Here is a 26,367-nt window from a genome sequence, read left to right as displayed (position 1 = left end):
TCAGCTGTCAGTTGAATTATGAAAACAGCTAACTACATCTTCGATCGATTCGTTATTATCTGTGCATTTTCAAAGTCAAAGTGGAGGTGTTTCTATGGCGCAGACTTCAAAGAATTGGCCAGTAAATCGTTCACATTTTGACCTAATTTATTCCCGGCTAAATACGAAATCAAATTAATGCTTCACACTTCATAAATCGGGCAATGAAAATGAACAGATAAAAAGGCATCCAGCTGGGGTGGAAACAAATTTCATACGAGGCTAAAAATAAAACCAAGTCGCTTTATAAATACATTAGCACCTCAATCAGTCGGATAATGACGTTGGCCAAACAAATACCGCACTTCAATACACATTTCAATGAATACAAACCTAAATTCGAATCGTTTAGAAGAAAAAAAAAACTGAAGGCATAGCCAGGTGGATCGTGCCAGACGCTAAAATAACACACCTATGAATTTGCGAATATGCGAATTTAAATTGGCCATGAAACGCGAAATTTGAATTGTTCCCATCATTGCTTTGTTCTTTTGTTGCGAGAATTTCATCGATTTTGTACCGACTGTTAAGTTATTTAAAAAAGTTTTTGCTTGCAAAGAAATCGCACTCATCAATAAAGTGCATATTTAATGCAAATTTGTATGCAAACTGAATAACCTCGTTAGGAGCACCCACAAAAGCGGTTGAGCAACTTTAAGCAATTCATAATTTCCCCACTGACACTTGCAGCTTTCGAGGCGGGCGGATGTGGATGTGGATGTGGAGGAAGTTTAACCCTTTCTTGCCCGAACAGCCACCGAGGAAATTGCGCAAATTTTGCCACCAAATTGAAAAGTTCTCGAGCACTTTCATCCACTTTCCCAGCCCTCTTGAGTGTGCTCCATTTGGTGGAGCTCTCGTTTTTGGTTTGTGTTTTATGATTTCTTCTTTTGTTGCTGGCTGATGATTGCCACGATTCCGATACTTGCCTCTGACCAAATTGAAAGTTTTTCCGCAATTTTTGTTTTGAGGCCACTCGAGCGTCAGGCATTTTGCACACTAAAACTATTTCGATTCACCTCTTTTACTCCGCACATCACTTCCCTGCATTTGCAAATGGCAGAAAAGTCCAAAGTCGCTGAGTTGGACCGTAAATTTTCAAGGAGTTCTTTCTTTAGCTATAGTAATTGGGCCCCCAAATGCATTTTTCATCCGAATCCTTGGATTCGATTCAAGACCAGAACGTGGCAACTGAGAAACAAATTTGATAAGCCTTTGTATGGCACTCTTTGCCATAACACGAATGATTGATGATTAAGCCAGTTTGCGAAAAAATATTAACAGCGAAGGATACAAAATACACTGCGAATGGTGAGTAAACTTAAAGGCGGTCTTTGAATGCCCTTGTGATGATTTGAATACTTAGACATAAGTGAAAAATGTTTATTTTTATTGCTCTGAAATAAGCTTAGCTTCTATTGTAGAAATCTCTAAATAACTCATAAATTTTCATAGAATACCGAATGTTGTGTTTTTCAGTCATACAGATATATCTTGATTATTTATATATAGTAGTCAATTGTACACCAGCTACTCTACCCTGCATAAGGAAAGTTCCTTTGGAAACGACAAACACGCAGCGGGCATAAAAGTCAAACTCGAATCGATCAACATTTTCGTAACACTTTTTCGACAAAGATGATGATGAATATTGGAAAGAGGAGAGATTAGGGAACCAGGCGCCAAATAGCTGGGGTACTAAGAACCCCATGGTCAGGCAGTTTCATCCGTAAACAACGCCACATGCCGTGGATTCCGTTTGCCATCTTCCTTTACTTTTCCCTTACCCATTCCTATATTTATGATTCTACTCTAGAGCCATAAAAATGCCTGAAATATGCTGCTCATATACATATACGATATATGGAGTGTTCTCTACCGGGTTCTGGTCTTCTTGGAGTAATGCTTCCAGGCGTCACCTAGGAAGAGGCGGGAAAGCCAAATCGTCCCAGCAAGGACAAGTAAATTACTAGCCAGCGGGTAAGCCTGGCGCCTCCTGCTCCCCACTGACTGTCTCTGCTGCCTTAAGGATGCACTGAAAAAATAATATACAACATGTATATTTTATATACTACATAATAATTATAACGATATGTTGTATTTCTTGAATATGTTGTGCTACAAAATATTGATGTCAATTTATTTAATTACTCCAAGAAGGATGTGAGCACAACAGGATAATGAGAATTCATCTCAGTGAGCGACTGTTCCGGACTGGCCATCAATTATAACAAGTGCTCGGCCAGTACAAATTGAAGGCGTAAATTAGCCCAGTCCCGGGAAACTGTCAGAGGACCTCGTCCCTATCCAGGATGGCCACTCCCTGGTCGAGTGGGTGTCAATTGTGCTTATTGAAAAATATGGCACGCTGTCGGGAATAGGCAATCGGCGTAAAGAGATCCCAGGAAATGTGACTTAAAGCCGTTCGAGTTCCGGGAAATTCCGGGAAAACATTTTGGCTAAGGCCTTAAACCTTAGCCGCATAAACCTAATGACAAACAAAAAATCGTTTTTCGTCTCGCATTTCAACGCCCCTGGGATGTTATCTTAATTACCCATCCACACACGCAGAACGACGAGCTTTAATGTGAGGACTTGGAGACAAGTCAATGACCTGCCCGGGATAACCATGGCTGGAACAAACCCAGTTTATTCACACTTCCGGTTTTTATGTAACGGATGGCTAATATTTTGGAACTTTGTTGTGATAGATTTTTGTTAAATACTTAGCATTTTTAAAAGTAAGGTTTTTTTCTATCCACTTCGAAATATCTGTGCTCGTGCAATGGTATTTTATTGAAATTCAATCAACAAAATGACATACTTCTAAAATAACTCAAATTGTTACTTTAATCAGAAATAGGGTATCTCATAATTGACTTATGCTTTGGATTTTCCTGGCATTACTTTTTTGCTCTTTGCTTTTCTAAGGCGACAAAACAATAATAATTTCCTGTTGGGAGCAAACTTTTTGGGCTCACACTTCCAGTTCCGGTTGATTCTGCTGGACCTGGACCAGCAGGAAAACATTAATTACATAAGCACACACCGGAAGGGAAGGCAAAGGTAGGGGAAATGCCTCACCTGCATACCTGGGATAGGAATGGAACGCAGACCAGAGCAAATCCAGGCAAACATTTGCGAACATTAGTTGCCTACTTTTCGGCACTCCCCCTGAAATTCCCGCCCTTTCAGCCAGAAAAACCAGACACTCTCCACCAACCGTCAGCATTTCGGTGTGTAATTTGAGTTTGTTGTGTTTGTCCCGCTTTTATTTCTGTTTACTTTGGGCGGACATAGTTATTTATGCCTCCTCATCTAGCCCATTTCCGCACTGGCTCTTTAGTTTTTTTTTTCTCTGAATTTTTTGTTGGGTCCTTGGGCCATTTTTCTCCTGTTCCTTCGTCTTTTTTTGGACGACAGATGAGCGTTTCATTTTCTCTCCATAATTGTGCGCTGCAGACCACAAAGATTTGCCAATTGGCCAGTGAGCAAGGTTTTATTTTTATCCCGAACTGAATGAAAACAGGCACGTGTTCTTTTTACGATGAAAAGCTTCGTAACGGAGTGTTTCACATAATGAGCTTCGATACTTTGCTCACTTTTTCCTAATGATGTGCTTGTGTTTGCACCGATGATTGTCGCATTGGCAATCAAAGGACAATTTCCTAGAATAAAGTCAATTTGCTTTATTTAAATAAAGCCTGCAATTGGAATTTATATTAGTGTTTTTTTTTTCTGTAACATCTACATGAAGCAATGCTTCAATTAATAGAAGTGAGATTTTTAAAGTTTTTATATTTTCGATACATTTCAAAATATGCCTACTAGCATACAAGCCTGGTTATTTATTCAAAATTAAACCACCATTTCATAACTTTCCAATTTTTATCGCATTCTGGAGTACATAAAGTTAGTATATAGACATTTTTAGGGCAAAAATTGGGCATTTAATTCTACATTCCATTACCAGGCTCGCAGTTGTCGAAATCTTGTCGTTAGCCGGATTCATGTATATAAGCCTAAATTAATTAAATGTTTCTTTGCTCAGTCAACAGCCAGGCGAGTGCAAATGGTGAAACAAAAATAAAATTTGTCCTGATTTGTCCTACTCTTAAAGCCAACTGAGTTTCATACCAAATTGGTATCACAATCCTCGGGACAAAGTTTCGTCTTCTGTGAATTTCGAATTAAAGCGAGTCCCCCAACAGGGAACAACAAGGGCTCTCGGAAAACACAAAAAGAAAAGGTATAGCCCACATCATTTTGAGCCGGTGCAGCCCGAATGCCAGCCCTCAAAAATATGCAAAAATAAATAGGAATAGAAGTCTTCAGCCAGCAGGGAAAACCCCAGCTTAGCAAACTCCGGTTCCGACTTGGCCATTAGTCATTATTGACACATTCTTTCCGCCTTTTTCTAGCTCAGAAGCCATTGCCCCGAGACCAAAGTCTCTTTTCTTTTTTCCACGATTTTTCGTTCTCTTTTTTTGTTGGTCGAAATGAAAGTCAGTGGCTTGCTGTCCATGTCCGAATTCGTGTTGCTCGTAAGTGATATTTCCGCTTGAGTTAACATATTGTTAACATTTTGTTTTTCCTTCACATAGTTCGGGCATTTCCGGTTGCGGATTATCTTGGTATGTCCAATTGGCAGTTACTGAAATTTTATGCTGACTTTATTTATTTATTGAACGGAAGAAATTTAAAAACAAAAATTTAACCTCAATGATTATAACTTAATATTTTAGAAAACAATTATGTTTTATGTGAAAGGAGCTAATTTTTTATTTTGAATTACATTCTGTTTGAGGGGTGTTTCCCAAAGGCGGTGATACCTATCACAATTCCCTGTCTTCGGAATTTTTATATCATCGGATATGGCAAGCGCCAGACAAAACTAAACGGAGCCAAAATCCAAAGCCAGACGCCTGCCGGCAGTTTGGCATCGAATCCGGCTTTAAGTACGGCAGCGACTACGGGTCTGAGGCTCCGGCTGCCTGTTTCCCGAATTACAGGTCAATGATGTATGTTGTTAATTTGCAGTAGCAGCAGACACTAGTGAACGTGGAGATGAATGGACGGAATTGAAGGAGGAGCCTTTTACTTATTCTGCTTTTTTCCAGAGTCCAGCCTTTTGATGTTTAATTTACTAGCAACTAGGTCAATTGAATCTTAGTTCAAAGATATTTTCAGGAGCATCTGAAAGAAAAATGACGTGAAAATAAATGGTTATAGTGTGATCTCATGATTTTATTTTAAATGTTATCTAATGCAATTAATGGTAAATCTTTTATTTTTCATACTGCTTTTAAATTTCGTGAAATTTGCTATAATGTTTTGTTATGACTGTTGTTTAATTGCCCCGACTTTTTGCTATCGCTCGAATTCTTAGAAGGAACTTCCAAATACACAGTTTTTTTTTCAGCATTTTTGGGGTCCAAACCTAAAATAAATACGGGCAGTAAAGGCTTATCCAAGCAAAGCACTGGGAATACAATTCTCGCAGAAGTTTCTTCCCAGCAAAATCAAGGGAAACAATAGCAACCGCCGAGTAAACAACAAAGCTAAAAGTGCTGAAAAGTAAACCAAAGCCAAGGCAATTGCTTAGCACATTTTGTTCGAAAGTTGTATCTCTGTGGCCCTCAAGCCGAGATTTACTTTTTGGTCAGGTTAGCGATGGAAATATTCCCAGTAATTAAATGTACAGCTGGCGATGTCAAAATAATAATTAAGCTGACAGCATAATGAGCGGGCCGCCTACTCGTGCCCATTGTTGCTCGAATAAATGGAAATTGATTGAGGGTACGCAATTGGAGCGACCGGCGCAAGCGGAACTAATTGAATTTGCCAGCAGGAAAATTAGAAAATAGGTGAGGGATCCAACGAAGGCGTCAAGGTGCCAAAGGCCGCAAAGGAGAATCCTTTGATTGCTCTGGTCAGCGGGGCCACTGGAAGGAGTAACTCGATAGGAGAAACCGACACTTTGGAGCCAAGCACGGTGGGAATTGCTAAGGCCAATGAAACGCGATACAAAAACATAAAAAACGATATTAAGACCAATTTTCACTGATTTATTTGCGTTAAATGTAATTAGAAAATTAGCGAGGAATTCAAACTTGAAAATTGCAAATTATCTAGCTACTTTTAAGGAGAAAATCCGAGGGAAAAGCAAGGTATATGTGATTTCATTTTAATAACTATTTCTAGAGCGCTTAGAAATATTCGTGGTTTGAAGAATTTCCAGCGCGCCAAATCGAAAGTTATTCAAATATCATGGCAGGTGTGGCATGCGCTTCGCTCAGAAAATCAGTGCATCTGAGACAGAACCCAGGATCCATTTCAATCACATTGTGATTGTTATGCCAATATTGTAGTTCGAAGAACTACAGCAATTTGCCAAATTGTTCGGTATGCCTTGTGTGCCATCTGAATAAATGCACTCTGCTAGCTCATTGGGCTTGACAAATGTTGCCTGCCACAAGATGCTTTTCACAGATATTAGATTTCGATGAGTTACCCACAAATCCACAAATACGAATCGAAATAAATCTCTGGCGTGAATAGGACACATTTGAAGGGCTTCTGACATAAGCAGCATGAGGTGAAAGGGTTCGAGACATAACAATAAGCTAAGGAATCCAATGCAAATATGATATCTTAGGGCAGCACTTGAGTGACCAGACTAAATGTTTGATATTGCGGTTGAGATACTTTGCCGGTCAGCCGCTCGAGCATTAGGAATCATTATTTCTGGCCAGCTCCTTTTGCCTTTGGCTGCTGCACAATCACCTCCCCAACAAAGGTAAACATTTCGATATTAAAGCTGAAACATTCAAATAATAGAGGAAGTAGCGGTTTTTGCTACCGCTTGTTGTTTGAGTGCTAATGAGCTTTTGGCTTTATTAAATCAACAAAATAAACCAGATAGAACGAGCGCCCAGTGGCAAATGAAAAACAAAAACTATATGAATCTGTAGCTTTATTAGTTTTTGGCCTCCAGCTAAAACAGGAAAATAAATGAAGTGGTATTTTTAGGGCCCGTGCAATTAATTTTGCAAATATTTGGGGCAAGCGTGGCAAACTTAAATAATAATTGGGGATAAATAGTGGAGTAACCGATCCAGCTTAATTGTGGGAATGCAAATTGAAATGCTTAGCAGTCGACTCTGCAGCTGCAGGTGCGTTCAGATTGGGGTCAGTAGAGGAGGGTGTTCCATAGTGGATTAAAATGAGTATGAAAGACCAAAGCCAATTCCCTGTTGATTAAAAACAATCAAGTTGAAAAAAGAAATTAATAATAATATTATCAAACCTCTGTTAAATAGAAAAGGCACCCTTACTAACGCATACGTCAGATAGCGCAACTATGATAAAATTAACGTTAGGAAATTACATTACTATGCCATCAAAAGAGCATCAGCATAAAATGGACCCATCCAAGATTCAATTCGAAAGAACTCGGCGATAGGAGACGTTAACAAAGCCGTCCACACGAGCCAATTTGCAGGCGTCCTCTTTGCCACAGGTAAACGGGGCACCACTGACCTGCACCATCCATCCACCAACTCGGCTCCATCCACTCAGCACCACCCACTTAACCACCCAACCACTTCACGTGGACCCGTAAAATTGCGGCAACTTCAACTCATTAAAAGTGGAGAGCTGGCAAAAAGTTCAGAGAGCCCGCAGCACGTTTCATAGAATGTGGATGTTTTTTGGACGATTCCCACAATGCGAAATGCAATTAGATGTCACCTGAATATCTGCTGCGTCCTTTTGTGATGCATAAATTAGCAGCGGGACCGCAGCTAAACAACAACAATTATGTAGAAAGTTGTCCACTAAAATGAGGCATTAAATTTGATGGCGGCAACTTTTTAATTGTCTGGCATAATTCAAACAACAGGCGAAACAGATGAATTCCAGGTGCCGAAAATGGTTAGTGCAAAGTTCTTCCGGTTGTGTTTTGCATTTAACAGAAATTAAATATTTTTGTTTTGCGTGGACCCCTTTGATAGCAAAGGTATTGCTTCTTTATTTAACCAGAATGTTTGTCAGCCCCATAATTTAGGTCTGAAAGAACGCTTTAGTCGAGTTTCTCGACTATCAAGTACGCGGTACTCAGAAAGTGCGAGTGCTAGTGCGATTTTCGTTATACAACGAATTTTTAGAATAACATTTTTTTTTTTGTAATTTAGCTTTTAAAAGATTCTTAGCTAAGCTCGCCGATGAATGAAAAGAACTGCACAAGAAGTTTGTGGCCAGAAGTTGGCCGAAACTGAAATACCCATTGCAAAATCAAAACATCTTTGAAAAGAACATAGACAGTATAAGTGTCACATATTATTTTATTATTGAAGAAAAATAAAGTCATGTCTGACTTTGAAAGAATTTTTTTCAAGTCGAAGGACTTGCGAGTCCTGTTGGCTGGCACTGCAGTTGTCAGGCTACATGGGTGCAGTCTGCAATACATTGTCAGGCCGACATTCGAGTTCGGATCCCTGAACCTGACAGAATTGACTTAAAGTGGCATGAAGCCAAGTTGGGAGGACGCCACCGCCAAGGAAATAACCGCCACTTCGAGTCCTCGTTGGCTAATTAAGTACTTGTCCAATGGGTTAAGTCCTTGAACTGACGACACTTTGCATGGAAAATGCTTGTGTGACTTGAGTTCACCTCGTGCGAGGCCAATATGTGAGTTATCTGGTGTCTACTCTCGCCGCATTAATATCCACTAATTTATTTTATGTTGTTCGTGGACACAAATATTTAAATACTTAAATTGTGCATGCAGATGCATACAATAGTTTTTTAGTGTGCAATGTGCATTTTGCATAACTAAAAATTACCAATGGCATAACTTAAGATTTACATTTATTTGCCAGTTGTATGTATAATTGCAATAGGCGAATAATGGGCTAAAAATAGTAAAGCTTGAAAATGTTGCAGTTATAGCTATTATATTTTGTAAAGTAATTTTACTAAAAATGCATTGAGCTAAATCTGTTAAAAACTTTCAAGATCAGGGTCACTTAAACAATCTCCACAACTATGTATTTAGTTCTAATGCTCGTTAAGGCTTTCTAAACAAGGGGCTGTGTGCCTTTTGTCTCGTGCTCGTCTAGACTAATTAATAATATTTCGTGCCAAGCGCTAAATTATACGAAAGCAGCCTGCGAAAAGCGGAAAAAAAACAGCAGCAACAATAAACAAAATAAATTCGCTGGCATTTGTTCCATGTTAAAATGGGAAAAAAAAATTGAAAACTGAGTCGAGAACCGAAAAAGCCCTCATTGTCTCCTGGCCCCACGAAAACTGAGATTAATACGCAGATTACAGCCAAGTTATAATTACTGGCATCCCGAAGCGAAAATGGGCGAGCAGAGCTGAGTAAATTGAGCTGTCAAGTGTGCAGATGAAAGGAGATCGTGAAATGGGTTCGATTCGGTTAACTTGGTTCAAGTCTAAAGTCGAGGTCCCTCCGGGGTTAAAGTACCTCATCCCCTGAAAAAAATACCTTATTGCAAATATTTATTTTGCTGTAAAAAAAATTGGGCAATTGAGAAACTGATTTTGGGACAATAGAGATCAACATCCTATTTGGTTTCCAAGAAGAACAAAAATGAATAACTCAGGGTTTTGCAAAAATAAAATCACGTTTGGTTCGTGTCAAAAACAGCAAAAGAAGACGTATTCTAATTGGTTTGCATTTTTTTTTTAGTTATTTAGTTCACACAAAACAAATTGAATTTTCAGTAGACTTACATATAACTTATGCGTAAACTAAATTTGCTATAATCAATTTGATAAAGACTACTGACGAACTTAACCTTTATATGCAAAAGCTAGCAAAGGTTTTGGTTGCTTGAACCATTACACATTCGTAGATAACAATTGTATGCTCTTGTATTACTTAAATAAATGCATTCTTAATATTAAGTTAACTTCTTAAATTCATAGTATTTCATATTTATTCCACAGTGAGACCATGGAAATGGCGTGTAATCGCCAAGCGAAAAGCGAAACTGAGTACCAATGTCAAGACTAATGGCGTTTTATTTTTCGTTGGGCTACGAACTCAATTAGCTGCCGTGCGTAGCGTAATTAAGTTGATGCCACGCCCAATTCGATAACCTAAACCTATTCGGGCGTCCACTACCTGCCCACGCCATCCGCCCCCCAAATGATCCAGTTTTATGCCACCTGACGTCGCCTCGCGATGTGTATGCAAATACATTATGCGAACTGCTTTCGAGCTGGCTTAAATTAATTTATCACGTGCCAAAATAAAGCAACTACCGGTGGCTTCCCCCCTCTGCATTTTTCGTGTAATTAATTAAATTCGAGTCGGAGGAGCTCCTAAAAGTTCGCCACGAACAAAAATTGTTTGCTTCGCTAAAGTTTAAGTTGTGCTCTTAAAAATTAAGTTCTTCTTTTGCAATTCCGGGGCATAAAGCTATCCGCTTACACATAATGGCGCCCCACATTCGGGCGCCCCATGTGCCCTACTCAAGTCCAACTTTCTGGGTAATTATGTCTCCATGTAAGCTCCGGGCAGCAGTCGTCACTCAGCTGGGTTTTACCGATTTTCCGATTTTCCGATTTTCCTTTTCGGCTTTTGCTTTCTATCCGAAAAGAGGAATATTAAGTATTCATTGGGAAACGCAAGAGAAAATCGGTTGAAGTGGTTGCGGGAAGTTGCCGAAAGGCAGCGTTCGTCATTTCAAATTGAATTTTTAATTTTTAAATACTTACCAACTGGCGAAAAAGAGTTGCAACTATAATGCATGGCAAAACTGTGAAAAACGTCAATGGCACTTCCAATCTAAATAAGTAATTTTTTAAAGCTTAAGTAAGGGATTTATCAGTAGACCAAATTTTGTAAACTTTTGTTGGGTAAATTGATTCTTATAAAAAGGTATTATGGGAAAAACTGAGACTTAAGGAAATTAATTACAAAGCTCATTGATACAAATTTTCAACAGTTATTATTATTGAAACACATATTACAAGTTTTCTAAAGTCTCTTAAAAAGACTAAACACACTAAAACAAATTAGGCCAAGGCAAGGTAAATGGGATCTTAGTTAAATTAGTTATTAGCTAAACTAACTTTGCAAATCCCATTTGTAATGTAATGTAATCGATGCAAAGCTAAAATAACTATTTATTTACTGAACACAGCCCGTAAAAAGTGCGTATTGAATTTCCTTCGATGTGCGAAGTGCAAGTGATTAAACAAGTAAGTGCGGAGTATTACATGTGATGATGTGGTGCTTGACGGGAACTCAATTCTCTTGGCAAGTTCAAACAGAAATCTAATTTAAAGCGGCTAGAAAGACTGAAGAGATCTGAAGAGAGACGGGTGGGAAAATGGGTAATGTGTGTCTGTGGACTGCTCATTTCGCTTGTTTACGCATCCAACTTGCCATCAAGCATACGCCAAGTGAGCCATCGCAACAGAAAGGGTCATCGGAGAAATGTTAAACTAGAGCGAACAGCTTACGTAAGTGATGGGATTTAAATGCCGGAAAAACTTAAATGGCAAGCTTAACGCCGTATCACGTAGCATCCATATTAATTGCAACGTGTAGTCGGGTATAAATAGCTCACTACCTGCCACAGCCGATCATTCAGCACTACTCGACAAGATGAACGTATTCAATGGTTTCTTGCTAGTCTTCCTGGGCCTGGCCCTCAGCTCTGTGGATGCACAGATAGCAACACGCCAGGAAACCTCGGAGGACAAGGCTTGTGGTCCCCACGCCTACTACAATTACGCCCGGCACACTTGCCTGCCATTCTAGGAACCTTTCCAAAGTGTCCTATGCCTAAAGAAATAAAACGTTAAGGTACTAAATGTACCAGAAATTAATACGCGATGTTTAAGTTAAACGGGAAAAGAGGGTGCAGCATAAAAAGAGTGGACATTACATTAATGGTAATTCTATCCTTTTGGGAGATGCTTAAGAAGAAGATCATTTACAATACTTCTTACTGTTCAGAACCATCGATTTAGGTTAAGAAAATAACTAGATTTCTTATTATGAATGAATTGGTAAGCTCAATGGGCCATTATTTGAACGACCTTCAGCAGCTACCTCATCCACACCATGACTCCGAGGAAATGTTGGCAATACGTGGAAGAGCTTTCTTGAATGCACAACTTTATGCCCCTTTCACTGCTTCGCTAATTAATTCACCCCTAAGAAGAACGGTTTCCCAGTCCCAGGAAGCTGCATCATAAACCAACTTGTAATGGCGACTGCAGTCAGGCCAACGACTCTTATAAATGATTCTTAGAAAAAGGTATTATTGGAAAAACTGAGGCTAAAGGAAATTATTTACAAAGCTCATTGATACAACTTTTCAACAGTTATTATTATTGAGACACATATTATACATTTTCTAAAGTGTCTTAATTAATTTTAGCTAACTCAAAACACTAAAACAAATTAAGCCAAGTCAGTGTAAATTGGATCTTAGTTAAATGAGTTATTTGCCAAACTAACTTTGCAAATCCCATTTGTAATGTAATGAAATCGATGCAAAGCTAAACTACCTGTTTATTTACTACACCTCAATCATTAAAATTGTTGCTAATTTGCTAAAGCAGATTGAGTTACAGCTTGAGGACACAGTCGGTGAAAAGAGTGTGTTGAATTTCCTTCGATGTGGAAAGTACAAGTGATTAAACAAGTAAGTGAGTTGTATGTTGTCCTTGTTGTCCTTGACTACCCTCTCCTCAATAAGGATCGTGGTCCCCATGTCCGCTTCTACAGCTCTTTCCTCGCACATGAGCTTGTTGCCGAGTCTTCGGTTGGATTTTACCTACACCTTTTCGCTAACATCGAATACCCTATTCTGCGGCGAGGCGTTTTCTCTATCCCTTTCAGCTTTCTGGATCCTATTGTGGAAATCTACGTGTGGCTCATCAGGTTGCGTTAGGACGATGTCAGCCGATCTCCTTTTGATGACCGAGTGAATCGACCTATTATTATATTGGATAGTGGCCAACATTACTATATCGACCGTATCACTTATGCCCTTGTCTATCCTTATGCACCTGGCTAGCTCCAGCAATGTGAAAACGCTCCACCTGTCCGTTGGAGGTACTGTTTAGTGGTGATGCATTTGTAATGCTTACACCAAAGTTGTTGCAAAGCATGGACACGATCGTGTGCGACTTCAGCGACGGTTCGTTGTCGCAATACATGGTCTTTAATAGTTCTCGAGGCGGTAGGTTGTACGATGGCAAATTAAGAAAACTTCTCGACGCAAGTGAGGAATAACTTGTTGTCAGCATAAAAAAAAATGTCTTTGTGCAAGACAGTATTGTGTGACAGTATTGGCGTTTCACCGAATTCTTGCTTCATTGGGTGCCTATCTTACTTGGCCCTCGCACAAGTCCTGCAGTTCTGCACGATCTCATTGGCCAGCTTGGATATTTTGGGGAAATAGTATTCCGACAATACCTGCTTTACTTTTTCTTGCTCTGCTCTGTATGCACTATTGTGTTCAGCAGTTAAGATTTCCCTTCTTTCTTCGAATCTGAGAACGTCCACAACGCGGTTCCTGCAATGCCAGAACTGTGTGGCTGGGAACCTCCGGGATATCTCATCCTGTACCTTTGCGAGCGTGCGAAAATCGCAATGGAAAGCGTTTACGCCCCTTGGGACGATTATGTCTACTGCCAACCAAAAGGCGGGTTCTTTGATCCGCTTCTGCTTGTTGGGGTGGCTTGACCCGCTGATGGGCACTTGCCTAGTATTCTTTTTCCACCATGCTCCTCACAAAGCTGGCAGCATACGCATATCTTTCATGGTACTATTCCACCTCTTGCGCCAGCGCCAGAGTTGACGGCAAGAACAGCTGAGAACAGCACATCTGTGAGACTACGCTTGAGTCCCGAAACCAACACACAATGTGCATCTTCGCGGAAGTTTTCACAGAGGCCCTTTGACTTTATTAGTCAACAATGTAAGTTTTTGCCGACTTCATCGTAATATTGAAGTAAAGACATGCTGCCTTGTCTCAGCGTATCCAACTCGCTCGATTACATGAACTGGACGTTTGTCGCTGTATGCGACTTATAATCGCGTCAAAGTTAAGTACTGTGCCGAAAGAAGCCAGAACAAACATACGATTCATGTGCGCCTGCAAACTCGGGCAAGCATTGATGGCATCCAATTTGCCATCAAGCATACGCCAAGTGAGCCATCGCAACAGAGAGGGTCATCGGAGAAATGTTAAACTAGAGCGAACAGCTTACGTAAGTGATGGGATTTAAATGCCGGAAAAACTTAAATGGCAAGCTTAACGCCGTATCACGTAGCATCCATATTAATTGCAACGTGTAGTCGGGTATAAATAGCTCACTACCTGCCACAGCCGATCATTCAGCACTACTCGACAAGATGAACGTATTCAATGGTTTCTTGCTAGTCTTCCTGGGCCTGGCCCTCAGCTCTGTGGATGCACAGATAGCAACACGCCAGGAAACCTCGGAGGACAAGGCTTGTGGTCCCCACGCCTACTACAATTACGCCCGGCACACTTGCCTGCCATTCTAGGAACCTTTCCAAAGTGTCCTATGCCTAAAGAAATAAAACGTTAAGGTACTAAATGTACCAGAAATAAATACGCGATGTTTAAGTTAAATGGGAAAAGAGGGTGCAGCATAAAAAGAGTGGACATTACATTAATGGTAATTCTATCCTTTTGGGAGATGCTTAAGAAGAAGATCATTTACAATACTTCTTACTGTTCAGAACCATCGATTTAGGTTAAGAAAATAACTAGATTTCTTATTATGAATGAATTGGTAAGCTCAATGGGCCATTATTTGAACGACCTTCAGCAGCTACCTCATCCACACCATGACTCCGAGGATGTGTTGGCAAGGACGTGGAAGAGCTTTCTTGAATGCACAACTTTATGCCCCTTCCTTTCACTGCTTCGCTAATTAATTCGCCCCTAAGAAGAACGGTTTCCCAGTCCCAGGAAGCCGCATCATAAACCAACTTGTTATGGCTTATTAATTTTGCATGCAGCCGCGACTGCAGTCAGGCCAACGTCATGTAAACATGTGCAGGATTCCACTGGCTCCTGCCTGTGAGAGGGGGTCCTGTGCTCGCAACTGAGAACTCGAGCCCGGAAAAGACAGCCTGATGGGGCCTCTCATCGGGAAAGTTAAAGCCTGCTCGAGGCAGATTTATTGCATTTTAATGCGGGCTCTGGATTGCACTCAATTGGTTAACTGGCCGACAAACACAGATTTAATTTCAAATATTTACTATTATCTGCGGGGAATCTTTGGACAGCGAATAAAACGTTTTTTCCGTGTGCCGCTGGCATAAAAATTATATTTACTGACTGAATGAAATTTTCCTGCTTTATTATTTGTTACGCTTTTACGTTTAATTCAGTAGCCCATATTTACTTTTCATTTAATTTCAGTTAAACTTGCAGATTGCCATTGAAAATCAAATTTTTTCGAAATTGGTGTTCCCACTTTGAATTTTGGCTTATTTTCTAATTTGCTTTTGTGAAAACAGTATTTTAATTGCCAAGTATACCTCAATTAAATACATTTGCCTGTTGTTCCATTTTGCCATATGCAGAGTTAACCGAATTATTCATGTAATTTAATTAGCATCGTCAATGAACCAATTATCATTTATGGCTCACAATTAAGGCAAAGAGCTAATAAAAATAAATTGTATTGTGCTCGAATATGGTTGTGTTAACACAAACGCAATTGAAACTTTATAATTACTGAAGAAAGAACTTTGCAATCTATTAAAAATTGCACTCAATTGTTCTCTATTCTTAGTTTGAAAATTATTTCACTCGTCTGGGCTGATCTTATCGCTAATGCCAATAAATATTCTCTGCGCTATTCATCAACCTCAAGTGCCGCCAATAATGTCCCCTTTCGAAAAACGATTCTATATTTAAGCTTCTGTTTTATGGTCATCGACAAATGTCCAAACATTGACAGCTATTGTGATAGTTGCTGCCTGTCACAACCAACTGGGGCAGACTAATAGTTGGTTTTATCCCCTTGCATCCTGTCGAGTCCTGTGGACTACGTCACAAATGAGAGCGTCATGCGAGGAGCATCCTGGACTACCATTTTCCTGAAATACAAACAAAGCATAAATTTTAACGAGCTTGTCAGGCGAAACAGGCGAGGCAACAGCCACCATGTACTTCGATATCGACGCATCATTATATAATTGACTCCCTGATGCCTGGATGTCGAATCACTTTATCACTTTGTTGTCGGCGATGGCGGAGCTAATAATGCTGATGCCCTCGATACAAGTTGCCCGATTATGATGATGCGAGGATGCTTATCTGGTGGAGATTCGCTGAATTAAGGTAATCAGGTCAACCAGTCTCGGTTTTAAATTGAATTTATATTAATAAAGTGTTGATGAGAGCTGCTAGTGTTAAAACCCCTGAAGAAAATGTAAACGTCATACCAAAATCTCACTTTAATCTGAGGCATATTTTAACATTTATTATAGGGGGCATTTATTTATCTAGCTCCAAACATAAAATTCGGGTTAGGAAGCGCAATGCATTAAATATTGTGATTTTAATTTAAAAGCTGTCGAGTGCACAACCAAGAACTTGTTGTGGCTTGACTGTGGTTCTGATACATTTAAGTATTCTGCCTTTGGCCAAAGAATTGAAAAATTTAACAACTTGTTGTCAGCTGCTCCTTAACTAGAATTCTTTGGTTTTAATCAAATTTATAATGTACACACATGGTCTATTAAAAAATTCATGTTTTCTTCATGCTGAAGTGCAATTTGAGTGTGTTAAATTTATTGAAAAAATGTGCACCAAAATTGAAACCTTTATGCAAGGCACAGTCGTTTTTCATCTGAAGTGACGTTGATTGGTGAAGTGAGTTCAGTCGAGGTCAAGTCCCTACTTCTCCTAGTATTCCTCATCCTTCACAATTTTACATCCTTGGCGCCTTTGTGGATTTCCTAAGCCGAATATACATATATATATTTTTTGAGTTAAGCCACAAAAATATGTTCTTTTTACCACACATTTGCCTCTCTTCCCTCGAGCTTGCAACTTTTCCAAGCAAATATTTGGGCTGTGAACCTGCCGCAAAGTTTTCCCTGTGACAAGAGCACATATCAAGGAGCCTCGCCGTGTGTCGGTAGATATCAAACAACGTGACTTGCCAACGGTTCTCGAGTCCTTGTTGATATTTCAAGCGCTTAAATTGATTACGCAATCTTTCGGTCCTTATTCCTTATAATTATACCCTTACCAAGGGCACACCACCATAGAACGATGAGCTTCGGCATTGTGACAACATTTTGCGAAATTAAAAAGCCAATAACTTATAAAAAGTACAGTAAATAGTTACGGATTAAAACTTAAGTTGTTAGTTAGTAGTCTATAAGACAATTTTAAAACAATTTGCCCGACTTTCCCAATAAATGATACAAAGTCTGAAGAGCATTTGAAAGCTTTTGCAAATCCTATTTCAATTTTTTGCTTTTCATATCGGAAATCGGAAATTTAATCCGTTTACTTGGCAATTTGGGCGGATGTTTGTTGTGGATTCTTTGGTTTGCGGCTCAATCATTTTAATGGCAGACTCGTGTTAGGCCTTGTTGGGAATTCATTTCATAGATACATCCACTAGAGCGCCCAGTTTTACCAGGACACGTTGTGAATCCTTTGCGGTCCTCGTTCCCTACAACAATAGTCATAAATCGACAATTTCAGTTTGATTTTTCGTTGTTGTCTTTGCGCAACATTAAAAATTAATTAAACTGTGCAAAAAACATATAAATGAAATGCAAACAGCATTTCGGTATTTGCCTCACTGCGGAAATTCAGTTAATTGATCCATTCACGCTTTGTTAAATATTTAATTTGCTTAAACTGCACTTTTAATGGTAAGTACTCTGAAATTCCGAGCGCAGAACAATTAATCTAATATCCAACTTAATTGAAACGCGAACGTAGTATCACAATATCATACTAATTAACATTTTGGAGTTCTATATGCTCAATGTTTATATACATTTTTTAAATAGGCTATTTTAAAAAACAATGTTTATGCATATGCAATTTGCTGAATCAACGCTAGCGTTATTTATCATCCAGCGAAGCCATTAAACTTATGACGGATTCTCTGCTCAAAAGAACCGAGGACATAAAATATGCTTATGCACAGATATTTGAGTTTTGAATGCGTATACGCCCCGTATGCTTGCATAAAAGCGTTCAACTTTCGCTCGGCAACTTTAAATGAAGAAAGCGAACGAGAAAAGAGAAAAGGCAGCCTAGTCCTGCATGCGACAACCAAAGGTCGTGGGGCGGAAAATCCATTTATCATACATATGTCTGCTGTCTGTATGTGCATGTTATTTTTACGACTGAAAAAGTAACGAAAGACACTTGATGCGCGATATTTACATGGCAAAAACTAGCGGCAGGTGCATGAAATAAATGATGACTCCGCAGTTGTCATTCCGCTGGCACGGAAAACCTTGAATGGCGGCATATTCAAATAACTTACGCATCGAGTATCTATAAGTTTGGCCATGGTGTTGACAGTGTTTCTGATATCACATATAAGTTTTGACTGTAAAAATGTATATGTATGTTTTCTGTGTGCTTGCCATGAATACCACTGATAATAATGGTAATGCTGATTATGAGGGAAATGATGATGATGACGATGCTCTGATCATTTGTGCTCTCTATGTGCTCATGTGTGCGTGAAAATCAGCCACGATACGAGGACAATGACAAGGATTTACCGGCTTGAATGAGCCTTCGGGATAAAACGCTAGTATGAATATTTATGCTGGCGCCTGTTTTTGTTTCTGTTCATCAGGTCTGAGAAAAGGCAGCCAATTGAATGATTTGCGGTAAGTTGGCCCATAAATTAACCAAGTTAAGTGACCTTCTCAAGTGGCTGTAACGGTTTAATCTGAAGTAAGCAAAGCTTTTACAATACATTACTTGCATGGTAAAACAAAAATGTATGTTATAATCCACTTATATTTATATAAATTGAACTAAAAAAAATAATTCGAAATTTTCATATTATCTATAAACATAGACCTCACAATGCATTACAAATTCATAATACTGCAGCCTTAAAGTTCTAAATATATTACTAGAAAATTATGTAAAATTGTATTGTATATAACGCTAAATAAATAGTTTTCAAAATTTCATTAATCGACTATGTACAATTAATGGCACCACCTGGCACTCGCAGTTAAAATCGCATAAATCAACACAAAGTTATGTTGTCATGACGACCATGCCAGACCTCTTAGCTCACCAACTCGTGTCGCTTGTCCTGTTCTGATGCGATCTGGTTTCAGTTTTGGCCAGAAACCATGTCAAACTGGCCAGAGTTCCGCCGCAAGCCCCACCAACATCCATAGAAAACGTGCAACGAATTCCGCAATAAAATCGCAAAAATCATTTTAAATGCATTCGCATATATTCGCGCAACAAACGGCTGTCACTGCGGCAACCCGAACAAACATAAGCAAATTGTGCTTTTCCCATGATATGTTACCCATCATGTCACAAATATTGAAATCGAAAGCCAAACGGTATGGTTTTTGGTGACGGTCGTTGCCCATGTCTTTGTTATGATTTAAAAAAATTTTTTTAAGGGTAAAATTGTTATGTAAACATTAAGGGCACCCGTTTTTTTTAAGTTAAACCAACGTGAAACTTTATAAAAGGAACTAAAATCTACTTAGAGAACTTAATCAACCGAAATTAAAAAAAAAATAAAGGAAGCAAATATAAAGGAAGTATAATTGTCACTTAATATAAGAACCGAATCCTCTCACGCTGCAAATTGAAAATATATATTTGATGCTATTATTTCAAAAAGGGTAGGCGTGATAATTTTGGGTGGTTTGTTGGGGTTAGAGTGGGTGTGGCAAAAAGTGTTTTGGCATATCGATAACAATTTACAAAACTAATAAAAATATGAAAAAATATTAACACGTTTTTCAAAAGTGTGGGCGTGACAGTTTTGTGCGGTTTTAGGGCGTTTTTTTTTTAGCAAATCGATAGAAATTCACAAGACTAATTAAATTATGAAAAAATATCCAAACATGAAAAATATCAAAATTTTCAAAAATGTGAGCGTGGCAGTCTTTGTCATTTTTAGGGCGTTAGAGTGGGCGTGGCAAAGAGTTTTTTTTTTGCAAATTGATGGAAATTTACCAGAATAATGCAAGTATGAAAAATATTAACACGTTTTTCAAAAGTGTGAGCGTGACTGTTTTGTGCGATTTTAGGATATTTTAGGAAATATCGCGTAACGTAAGACCAGCTAGGAATTGAATAACGAGAGGCAATAACTTGAAAAGTTCAAATCTTGTCAGAATAATGATATCTATGACAAAAGACTATCAATACACAAAATAAAGGCCCCTACGCATATAACAAATAATTTATATATTTTATTTTACAATATTGTTAAATAAGACGCACACGTATAAGACGCACGCATAAGTATGCCGACTAGTGTACATAATAATACAAATAAACATAATAAAACACAAACTTCGACTTACCTTCGCGCTGTCCGAACTCATTTTACTCAATGACAACATGAAGAATTTTAAGCACTCTGAATTACTATTGAAAATTCATTGGCTTCATTCATTCTTTGAACACATTCAGTTAGTTCATTTCGATCGCCGAATATATACGAAGTGAACGCAAAAAGAACGGGACCAACTGAATGACATGTATTCTGAATACGAAGTATAACGAATGGACAAAGAGAATGGTGTTATGCAGCCCTCTGGTGCACAAATATGCTCTCAGTAGACGTTCAACCTGAAGGCAGATCGTATCGCTTGGAGCTGTCAAGTCTAAATAAATATATTCATATATACGGGTATACATTTATAGAATGAACTACGAGTGTCTTATCGGTGTTCTAAGCTGCCTATTGGTAGCTCTCCCCAAAGGAAATTGCCACAGCATCAGTGGTTTAAATTCCACCTTGAATCTACCAGAGATTCGAGGTGACCAGTTCCTGTACTTTGGATTCGGAAGCAATATGCTGATCAAGAGAATTCACATCCAGAACCCTTCGGCGGTAAGAATTGGTCCGGCCCTGCTACCCGATTATCGATTGGACTTTGCCTTGGAATCAGCCGGTTGGAGCGGTTCTGTGGCCACCATCGTTCCCACCCAGGGTGATCATGTCTGGGGAACCCTCTGGAAGATCGATCTAAGTAATCTGCCGGATATAGACAGGTAAGTCTACGATATAGTATATGCCGTCTTGATAGGTTCCATTGTCGCTGTACTGCTATTATAAAATGTGTCTTATAAAATCACTTGAGCGTGTAAACCAATTACGAGGATCTATATTTCTTAGGACGGCTTAATTTATTTAGATTTATAATGCCTCCCAATTATATACTTTTTCCAGTCAAGAAGGCGTTAGTCAAGGCATTTATGAGCCTCGCACCGTTTACGTAAAACTCCATGGGGAATCTGAATCAACTCCTGCCCGAGCTTATCTACTGACCAAGCAGCCAGAGAGCAATCTGTACGAACTGCCTAAGGACTCCATTCCCTTATCCAGACAGCCCTCGAAAACATATCTGCAATGTCTCGTTAAAGGCGCTATTGAGAGCTCCGTTCCGGAGGATTATGTTCAGCGATTGAGGAGCATTAAGCATAATGGACAAGTTAACTCCTATCTGGAACGAAAACTGGAACTGGGAGGGGTAACCCTTTAAGTAATCAAAACATTAAATAAATTTCATAGTGCCTTTGACATTTTTATCAAAGATTTCTGAAAATATGTGGAGATTCACCTAAATAATACAATATTAATCAATACGTTTAATAACTAAATTATCGTCTTTATTGTTACACTGCAGCCATGAATGAATGAATCTTTGAATCTTTTGTAATAACATTCAAATTGTGCCATGTAATATTGCTACGCGAAATAAATCGCTTAAATCCATTTTAGTTTTATTTTACCAATAAATGTCTTCTTGTGCCGCATTTGTCATTTTTTGAATTCACAAATTCACAATTAAATTATCAGCGAATGATGATGGCTGTGGGAAAAAATTGGTCAGTGGTTCATTAGATCATTAGAATTGATTAGACAAGCGAAAATTTTAAGCACTGAAAACAGGTCCAACTACTGTGTAGTTAGTTTTCGAACTGATCGAAATTGATCATGTTTCATTTTTATTTGTTTTTGTTCTGAACGAAACTAAATTGATTAACTTTTCGCAGCATTCAAGAAACTCGCAAAGCTTTTTCATTTAAAACGATAGACGATCAAGTTAGGGCAGTGAATTTTGAGAATAGAGATCCATGTAATCATTAGAGAAATCTTGTATTTTGATTTTAAGTTTTATTATCTCAGAATGTAATGTAAAGAAACTTAACTAGTTTAGCTACAACAATGGGATATTTTTGGAATGTAAGTAAAATGCGTACTCTTCAAAAGCATTCCTAGAGAAGTTATCTTTATAATGAATTTGCAATTGCCCGTCTGAAATGTGTCTGCACTAATCAAATATGAATTGATATTTTCAACTATGTTCACATTTTTAGCTTCTAGGCTGTTCCCAGTCATTTATTTAGCTTCAAACCACTTACACCGTACGAAAATTTAAAGAAGCTAAGCCAATTCAAACTAAACTCTAGATATCAAAAAATTTTGGACAACATATTAAAAGCGAATTTAAAAACTTATCTGCATATTTTCTTAAATTATTTATTAATAATTTTCAATATACACAGTTTTGATTCAAGCTACTTTAAATTTCAATTCCAAACGATTTTAAATAGTTTTGTTACTACAAATATTTAATTAACTAAATATTTAATTAATAACGTATTAACAAAGCCATAGACGGCATGTCCATCCCTACAATCGAGAGTTTAGACAAAGCAGCTGCTATCTGTTTAACCACGTAATCGATAGGAAACTTGCCGAGCAGTGTAGCTCTACAAAAAGATGTTATCATTTTGTCAATGACATTTCCCTACAATCTGTGCGTGTGTCTTAAAAGTGTACACAAGTTTCTGTTTAATTTGAAGTGTTGACGTGTTTTATTTTCATGAATTTAAAAGTAAGTGAGATTATAACGAATTTTTGTGTGTAAAATATGAGTGAGAATACCAAGTGGGACAAAATAAAATAATGAAAGAAATGTTATTAAAGTGAACAGCTGACTTGATTTACGATTTAAAAGCTCAGCTAGAATAAGCTTTTCTAACAGCTGGGCTATTCGGCTTGAGGCGTACTAAAAGAACTATTTAAAAAAGCTCTTGTTTTATAAATTTTGTATATATTTCATTTGTATTTTGTGAAATGTTAGATTTAAACAATAAAAATTGAGCTATAAAATACTTTTATACATTATATTTACATTTATACAATTACATTTTATCCAATACACCAACCACTATCAGCACTGCTTGTTGTTCACGAGCTTGCGAAACAAGCAGTTTTAAGTTTTGGAGGTGCTGTCTTATGACCAGTGCCTCTAAAACTTGTGAGTGGTGGTAGCTTTTTTTTCTTTCAAATTTTCAACTTATTTTTGGAATATTTAATAAAACAAGCTTTCCTTCTACTTTTATACCATTTTTAGCTTCACCATTTTACTACTATGGCCACTACTTTCTTTTATTTCGGTTTCGGTAGCAATATGCTAGCCAGTCGGATTCATATACAAAATCCAACTGCAAAGAGGATTGGTGTCGGTAAATTAGAGGTAATCAGGAACTAACAAATTTTGTTGTTTTAAGTTAAATTTGTTTATAACGAATATGACATTTTCGACACACTAACAAAACTAACTATCGATGGTAGAATGCCGAATATTTCTTCTTAAATTTGGACTTAAATTTGTACTGCTTTTTTCATAGAACTTTCGGTTAGACTTTCACACTGGATCGAAAAATTGGCTAGGCGCTCCCGCTACAATTGTACCCACTCAAGGATCACATGTGTACGGAGCCATTTGGGAGATTGATATGTGCAACCTAAAGGATTTGGATGAGTAGGTTTTGCTCCGTTGTTTTTTTTTTTTTTAAATATAAAATTTTCCATGTTTCTTAGTCAGGAGAGTGTGCCCGCTGGCGTATATGTTCCGATTAGTGTTCCCGTTCACCTGTTGAACACTGATTCAAGCATTACCTGTCGTGCATATCACTTGACAAATCAGCCTCAAACAGACCTCCATGCTGGAGGTGGCCAGGAAATTATTCCACACGATCGACAGCCTTCGCAAACGTACCTTAAAGTTTTGGTGAAAGGAGCTACGGAATCCGGAGTCCCGGATGAATACATCGAATGGCTGAGAGGGATCAAGCACAATGGCAAACAAGTGCCAGCCATGGAGGCAAAACTTGAATTGGATAAAGTGCAACTTAGTTGATCAGAAGAGCTTTCGTTTTCCTGGCGGTAAAATGTATTAAAATGAAAACCTCTCATTAAATATTTATGATTTATAATATGAATTATTTTAAACTATTAAATGTTTTTTACTCCTTGCCTCTTTTAAACGTTTAGAAATCTTTACCAAGACTTTGATTACCGGTCTCCAGAAAAAAGCTTTTGTCGCAAAGCTGAATTTAATTAATTTGAATCACTTATTTATGATGATTGCCAATTTCCCGTCTGCACCCCATTCAGACAATGGCCGAAAATTTTCGCAGTGAAAAGGGAAACAAAAGTTTTGAGTTTTGGCCATCGACTGGCTCTCGCCTAAAGTGCAATTAAAGTGCAATTTAGTGAGCACTCCAAGGAAAAAGACGCTGCTTCTGATGATGATGTTCCACGAGGCTAACGAAGCTTATCCCACTGGGCGATCCCCGGCTGCTGTCTTATTAATTTAAATTTGAAGTTTTCGGCAAGAGTTGAGGCACTCCTCTTCAGAGCCCTTTTAGCACCTTTCGCTGCTGCAAATTTGCATATTGTTCGGGGAAAAGCTTTTGGCCACTTGGCGTCCGAATTGTGTGTGCCAAAGTAATAATAAACATAATTTCCTGTTTCTGGCAAACTTTTCTCTATATACCTCACACAATGAGAAATCCTTTCGATGAATATAATTAAAATTTAGTATAAAATTTAGTGTTGGAAGTTATGCTGTAATAGTAAATATATAGTACAAACAATTTTAAAAGGAACTAGATCTTGCAGAGATTAAAAAAAAATATAAATTTTCAACGTTATGTAACGTATTTTTTATAAAAGAAAAAATTAATTGCATAAATGTTATGAGCTCAAAAAAATATTTCTGTCATTTGCATGTTTTCTTTTCAGTGCAAATATACTTCCCAGTTAGCAGCTAATTCCAGTTGCACCAACTGGCAGCTGACCCTCGAGCAAAAGTTGTTGTGTAGGTGGCAAATAAAAGTCTGCCCTCTGACTTTAACAAAGTAAAAACTTCGTTTCCGAGCTCTTGTTGCGGTTTGTTCACTTTGTGCAGTTGTAAATTAAATTTGCAAACGGTCGGTAGTTTATAATCGTTTGGGAATTGAAATGCAGTCGAGTCGATTTTAAGCCAAAGTCGGAAAACTTCTGCTCCGTTGTCGGCTTCTTGGTCAAAGTTTTGGCCCAACATTTTTATTACATTTGTGGCGCCTCCGACGAGCTGGCAGCTCCTGCTTTGGCTTGACTTTGAATTTGAGTGCGATGTGCACTTGTACTCCACTCGTTCTCAGCTCGGCCATTAATTATTTAAAATGCTCGGCGCCATAACCATTTAGACGAGTCTCGGTTGCTGTAACATGTGCCAATGGCAACACCGACTTCAGGCCACAAAGTAAACGACGACACCAGGATCCAGGACACCAGGAGCAGGGACACAAATAACAACAAACGCCCTGGCGTTCTTGTAATCATAAAAGTTTACGATTTAAAAAAAAAAAACAAGGTTTGCAATGGTTGCTTCTATACACCTTATTGGAAGTGTACCATCGAAGTATAAAATAGTGGGTGAAATAAAGCACTTTGGTTTTAATAAATTTAGTTACTATGATTAAGTGCCGTCTTTACACAAGTATTTTAACCACAATTAGATTTGATTCTATCCACTAAAAAGTAAGGTGGAGGTTAAAAGTGGTAAACCAATTGTAAATACAATAACAATTGGAGTAAAATACCTGACATTTTTTAAGAACAGTCCCAACACCAATGCGATTTAATAGTCCAAGTACTCCAACTGCAGTGCATCCCGAAATCAGGATGACAAGTGACAAACAGACGCAGAGCAGCGGGCATTGAGGACACAGGACGAGAGGTCGATGA

At 38.4% G+C, this 26,367-nt stretch overlaps 4 protein-coding genes and 2 long non-coding RNA genes across 8 annotated transcripts, besides 3 other annotated features; 4 read left to right on the top strand and 2 right to left on the bottom strand.

Annotated features, from left to right (window-relative positions):
* Positions 1-4,827: 4,827 nt before the first annotated feature.
* Positions 4,828-5,229, bottom strand: lncRNA:CR44673 (long non-coding RNA:CR44673). Of its 2 annotated transcripts, NR_124986.1 has the most exons (2): positions 5,141-5,229; positions 4,828-5,091 (listed from the first exon to the last, which is right to left on the bottom strand). It is a non-coding gene; the product is annotated as a long non-coding RNA:CR44673 (long non-coding RNA). The 2 variants fall into 2 exon arrangements; NR_124985.1 differs by having other exon boundaries at positions 4,828-5,229.
* Positions 5,230-8,111: 2,882 nt separating this feature from the next.
* Positions 8,112-8,174: a mobile genetic element.
* Positions 8,175-8,371: 197 nt separating this feature from the next.
* Positions 8,372-8,753, bottom strand: lncRNA:CR44672 (long non-coding RNA:CR44672). The gene has a single exon (NR_124984.1). It is a non-coding gene; the product is annotated as a long non-coding RNA:CR44672 (long non-coding RNA).
* Positions 8,754-11,666: 2,913 nt separating this feature from the next.
* Positions 11,667-11,908, top strand: Met75Ca. The gene has a single exon (NM_168765.2). The coding sequence runs from the start codon at positions 11,687-11,689 to the stop codon at positions 11,840-11,842; it is 156 nt and encodes a 51-aa protein (NP_730336.1). The 5' UTR covers positions 11,667-11,686; the 3' UTR covers positions 11,843-11,908.
* Positions 11,909-12,759: 851 nt separating this feature from the next.
* Positions 12,760-14,226: a mobile genetic element.
* A 206-nt stretch (positions 14,227-14,432) lies between these two features.
* Met75Cb lies at positions 14,433-14,673 on the top strand. The gene has a single exon (NM_143723.3). It carries the CDS (start codon positions 14,453-14,455, stop codon positions 14,606-14,608), a length of 156 nt encoding a protein of 51 aa, NP_651980.1. The 5' UTR covers positions 14,433-14,452; the 3' UTR covers positions 14,609-14,673.
* Positions 14,674-19,948: 5,275 nt separating this feature from the next.
* Positions 19,949-20,351: a mobile genetic element.
* Positions 20,352-20,887: 536 nt separating this feature from the next.
* CG4306 (uncharacterized protein) lies at positions 20,888-22,094 on the top strand. The gene is made up of 2 exons (NM_140781.4): positions 20,888-21,332; positions 21,511-22,094. The coding sequence occupies exons 1-2, from the start codon at positions 20,983-20,985 to the stop codon at positions 21,821-21,823; spliced, it is 663 nt and encodes a 220-aa protein (NP_649038.1). The 5' UTR covers positions 20,888-20,982; the 3' UTR covers positions 21,824-22,094.
* A 932-nt stretch (positions 22,095-23,026) lies between these two features.
* Positions 23,027-24,587, top strand: CG32196 (uncharacterized protein). Of its 2 annotated transcripts, NM_168764.3 has the most exons (4): positions 23,027-23,182; positions 23,705-23,827; positions 23,982-24,115; positions 24,175-24,587. In NM_168764.3, exons 1-4 carry the CDS (start codon positions 23,171-23,173, stop codon positions 24,491-24,493), a joined length of 588 nt encoding a protein of 195 aa, NP_730334.2. In that variant the 5' UTR covers positions 23,027-23,170; the 3' UTR covers positions 24,494-24,587. The 2 variants fall into 2 exon arrangements, with proteins under 2 accessions (NP_730334.2, NP_001262014.1); NM_001275085.1 differs by lacking the exon at positions 23,705-23,827.
* Positions 24,588-26,367: the final 1,780 nt, after the last annotated feature.

This window comes from Drosophila melanogaster, chromosome 3L, assembly GCF_000001215.4.
Source record: "Drosophila melanogaster chromosome 3L".
NCBI classification, from domain to species: domain Eukaryota; kingdom Metazoa; phylum Arthropoda; class Insecta; order Diptera; family Drosophilidae; genus Drosophila; species Drosophila melanogaster.
This window is presented reverse-complemented; position numbering and strand designations above follow the sequence as displayed.

Excerpts from the sequence above, each read along its gene's own strand:
- Met75Ca (NM_168765.2), top strand. The coding sequence starts at position 11,687 with ATGAACGTATTCAATGGTTTCTTGCTAGTCTTCCTGGGCCTGGCCCTC.
- Met75Cb (NM_143723.3), top strand. The coding sequence starts at position 14,453 with ATGAACGTATTCAATGGTTTCTTGCTAGTCTTCCTGGGCCTGGCCCTC.
- CG4306 (NM_140781.4), top strand. The coding sequence starts at position 20,983 with ATGAACTACGAGTGTCTTATCGGTGTTCTAAGCTGCCTATTGGTAGCT. Across the intron at positions 21,333-21,510 it reads AATCTGCCGGATATAGACAG|TCAAGAAGGCGTTAGTCAAG; the intron begins GTAAGTCTACGA and ends TACTTTTTCCAG.
- CG32196 (NM_168764.3), top strand. Across the intron at positions 23,828-23,981 it reads TTGGTGTCGGTAAATTAGAG|AACTTTCGGTTAGACTTTCA; the intron begins GTAATCAGGAAC and ends CTTTTTTCATAG. Across the intron at positions 24,116-24,174 it reads AACCTAAAGGATTTGGATGA|TCAGGAGAGTGTGCCCGCTG; the intron begins GTAGGTTTTGCT and ends CATGTTTCTTAG.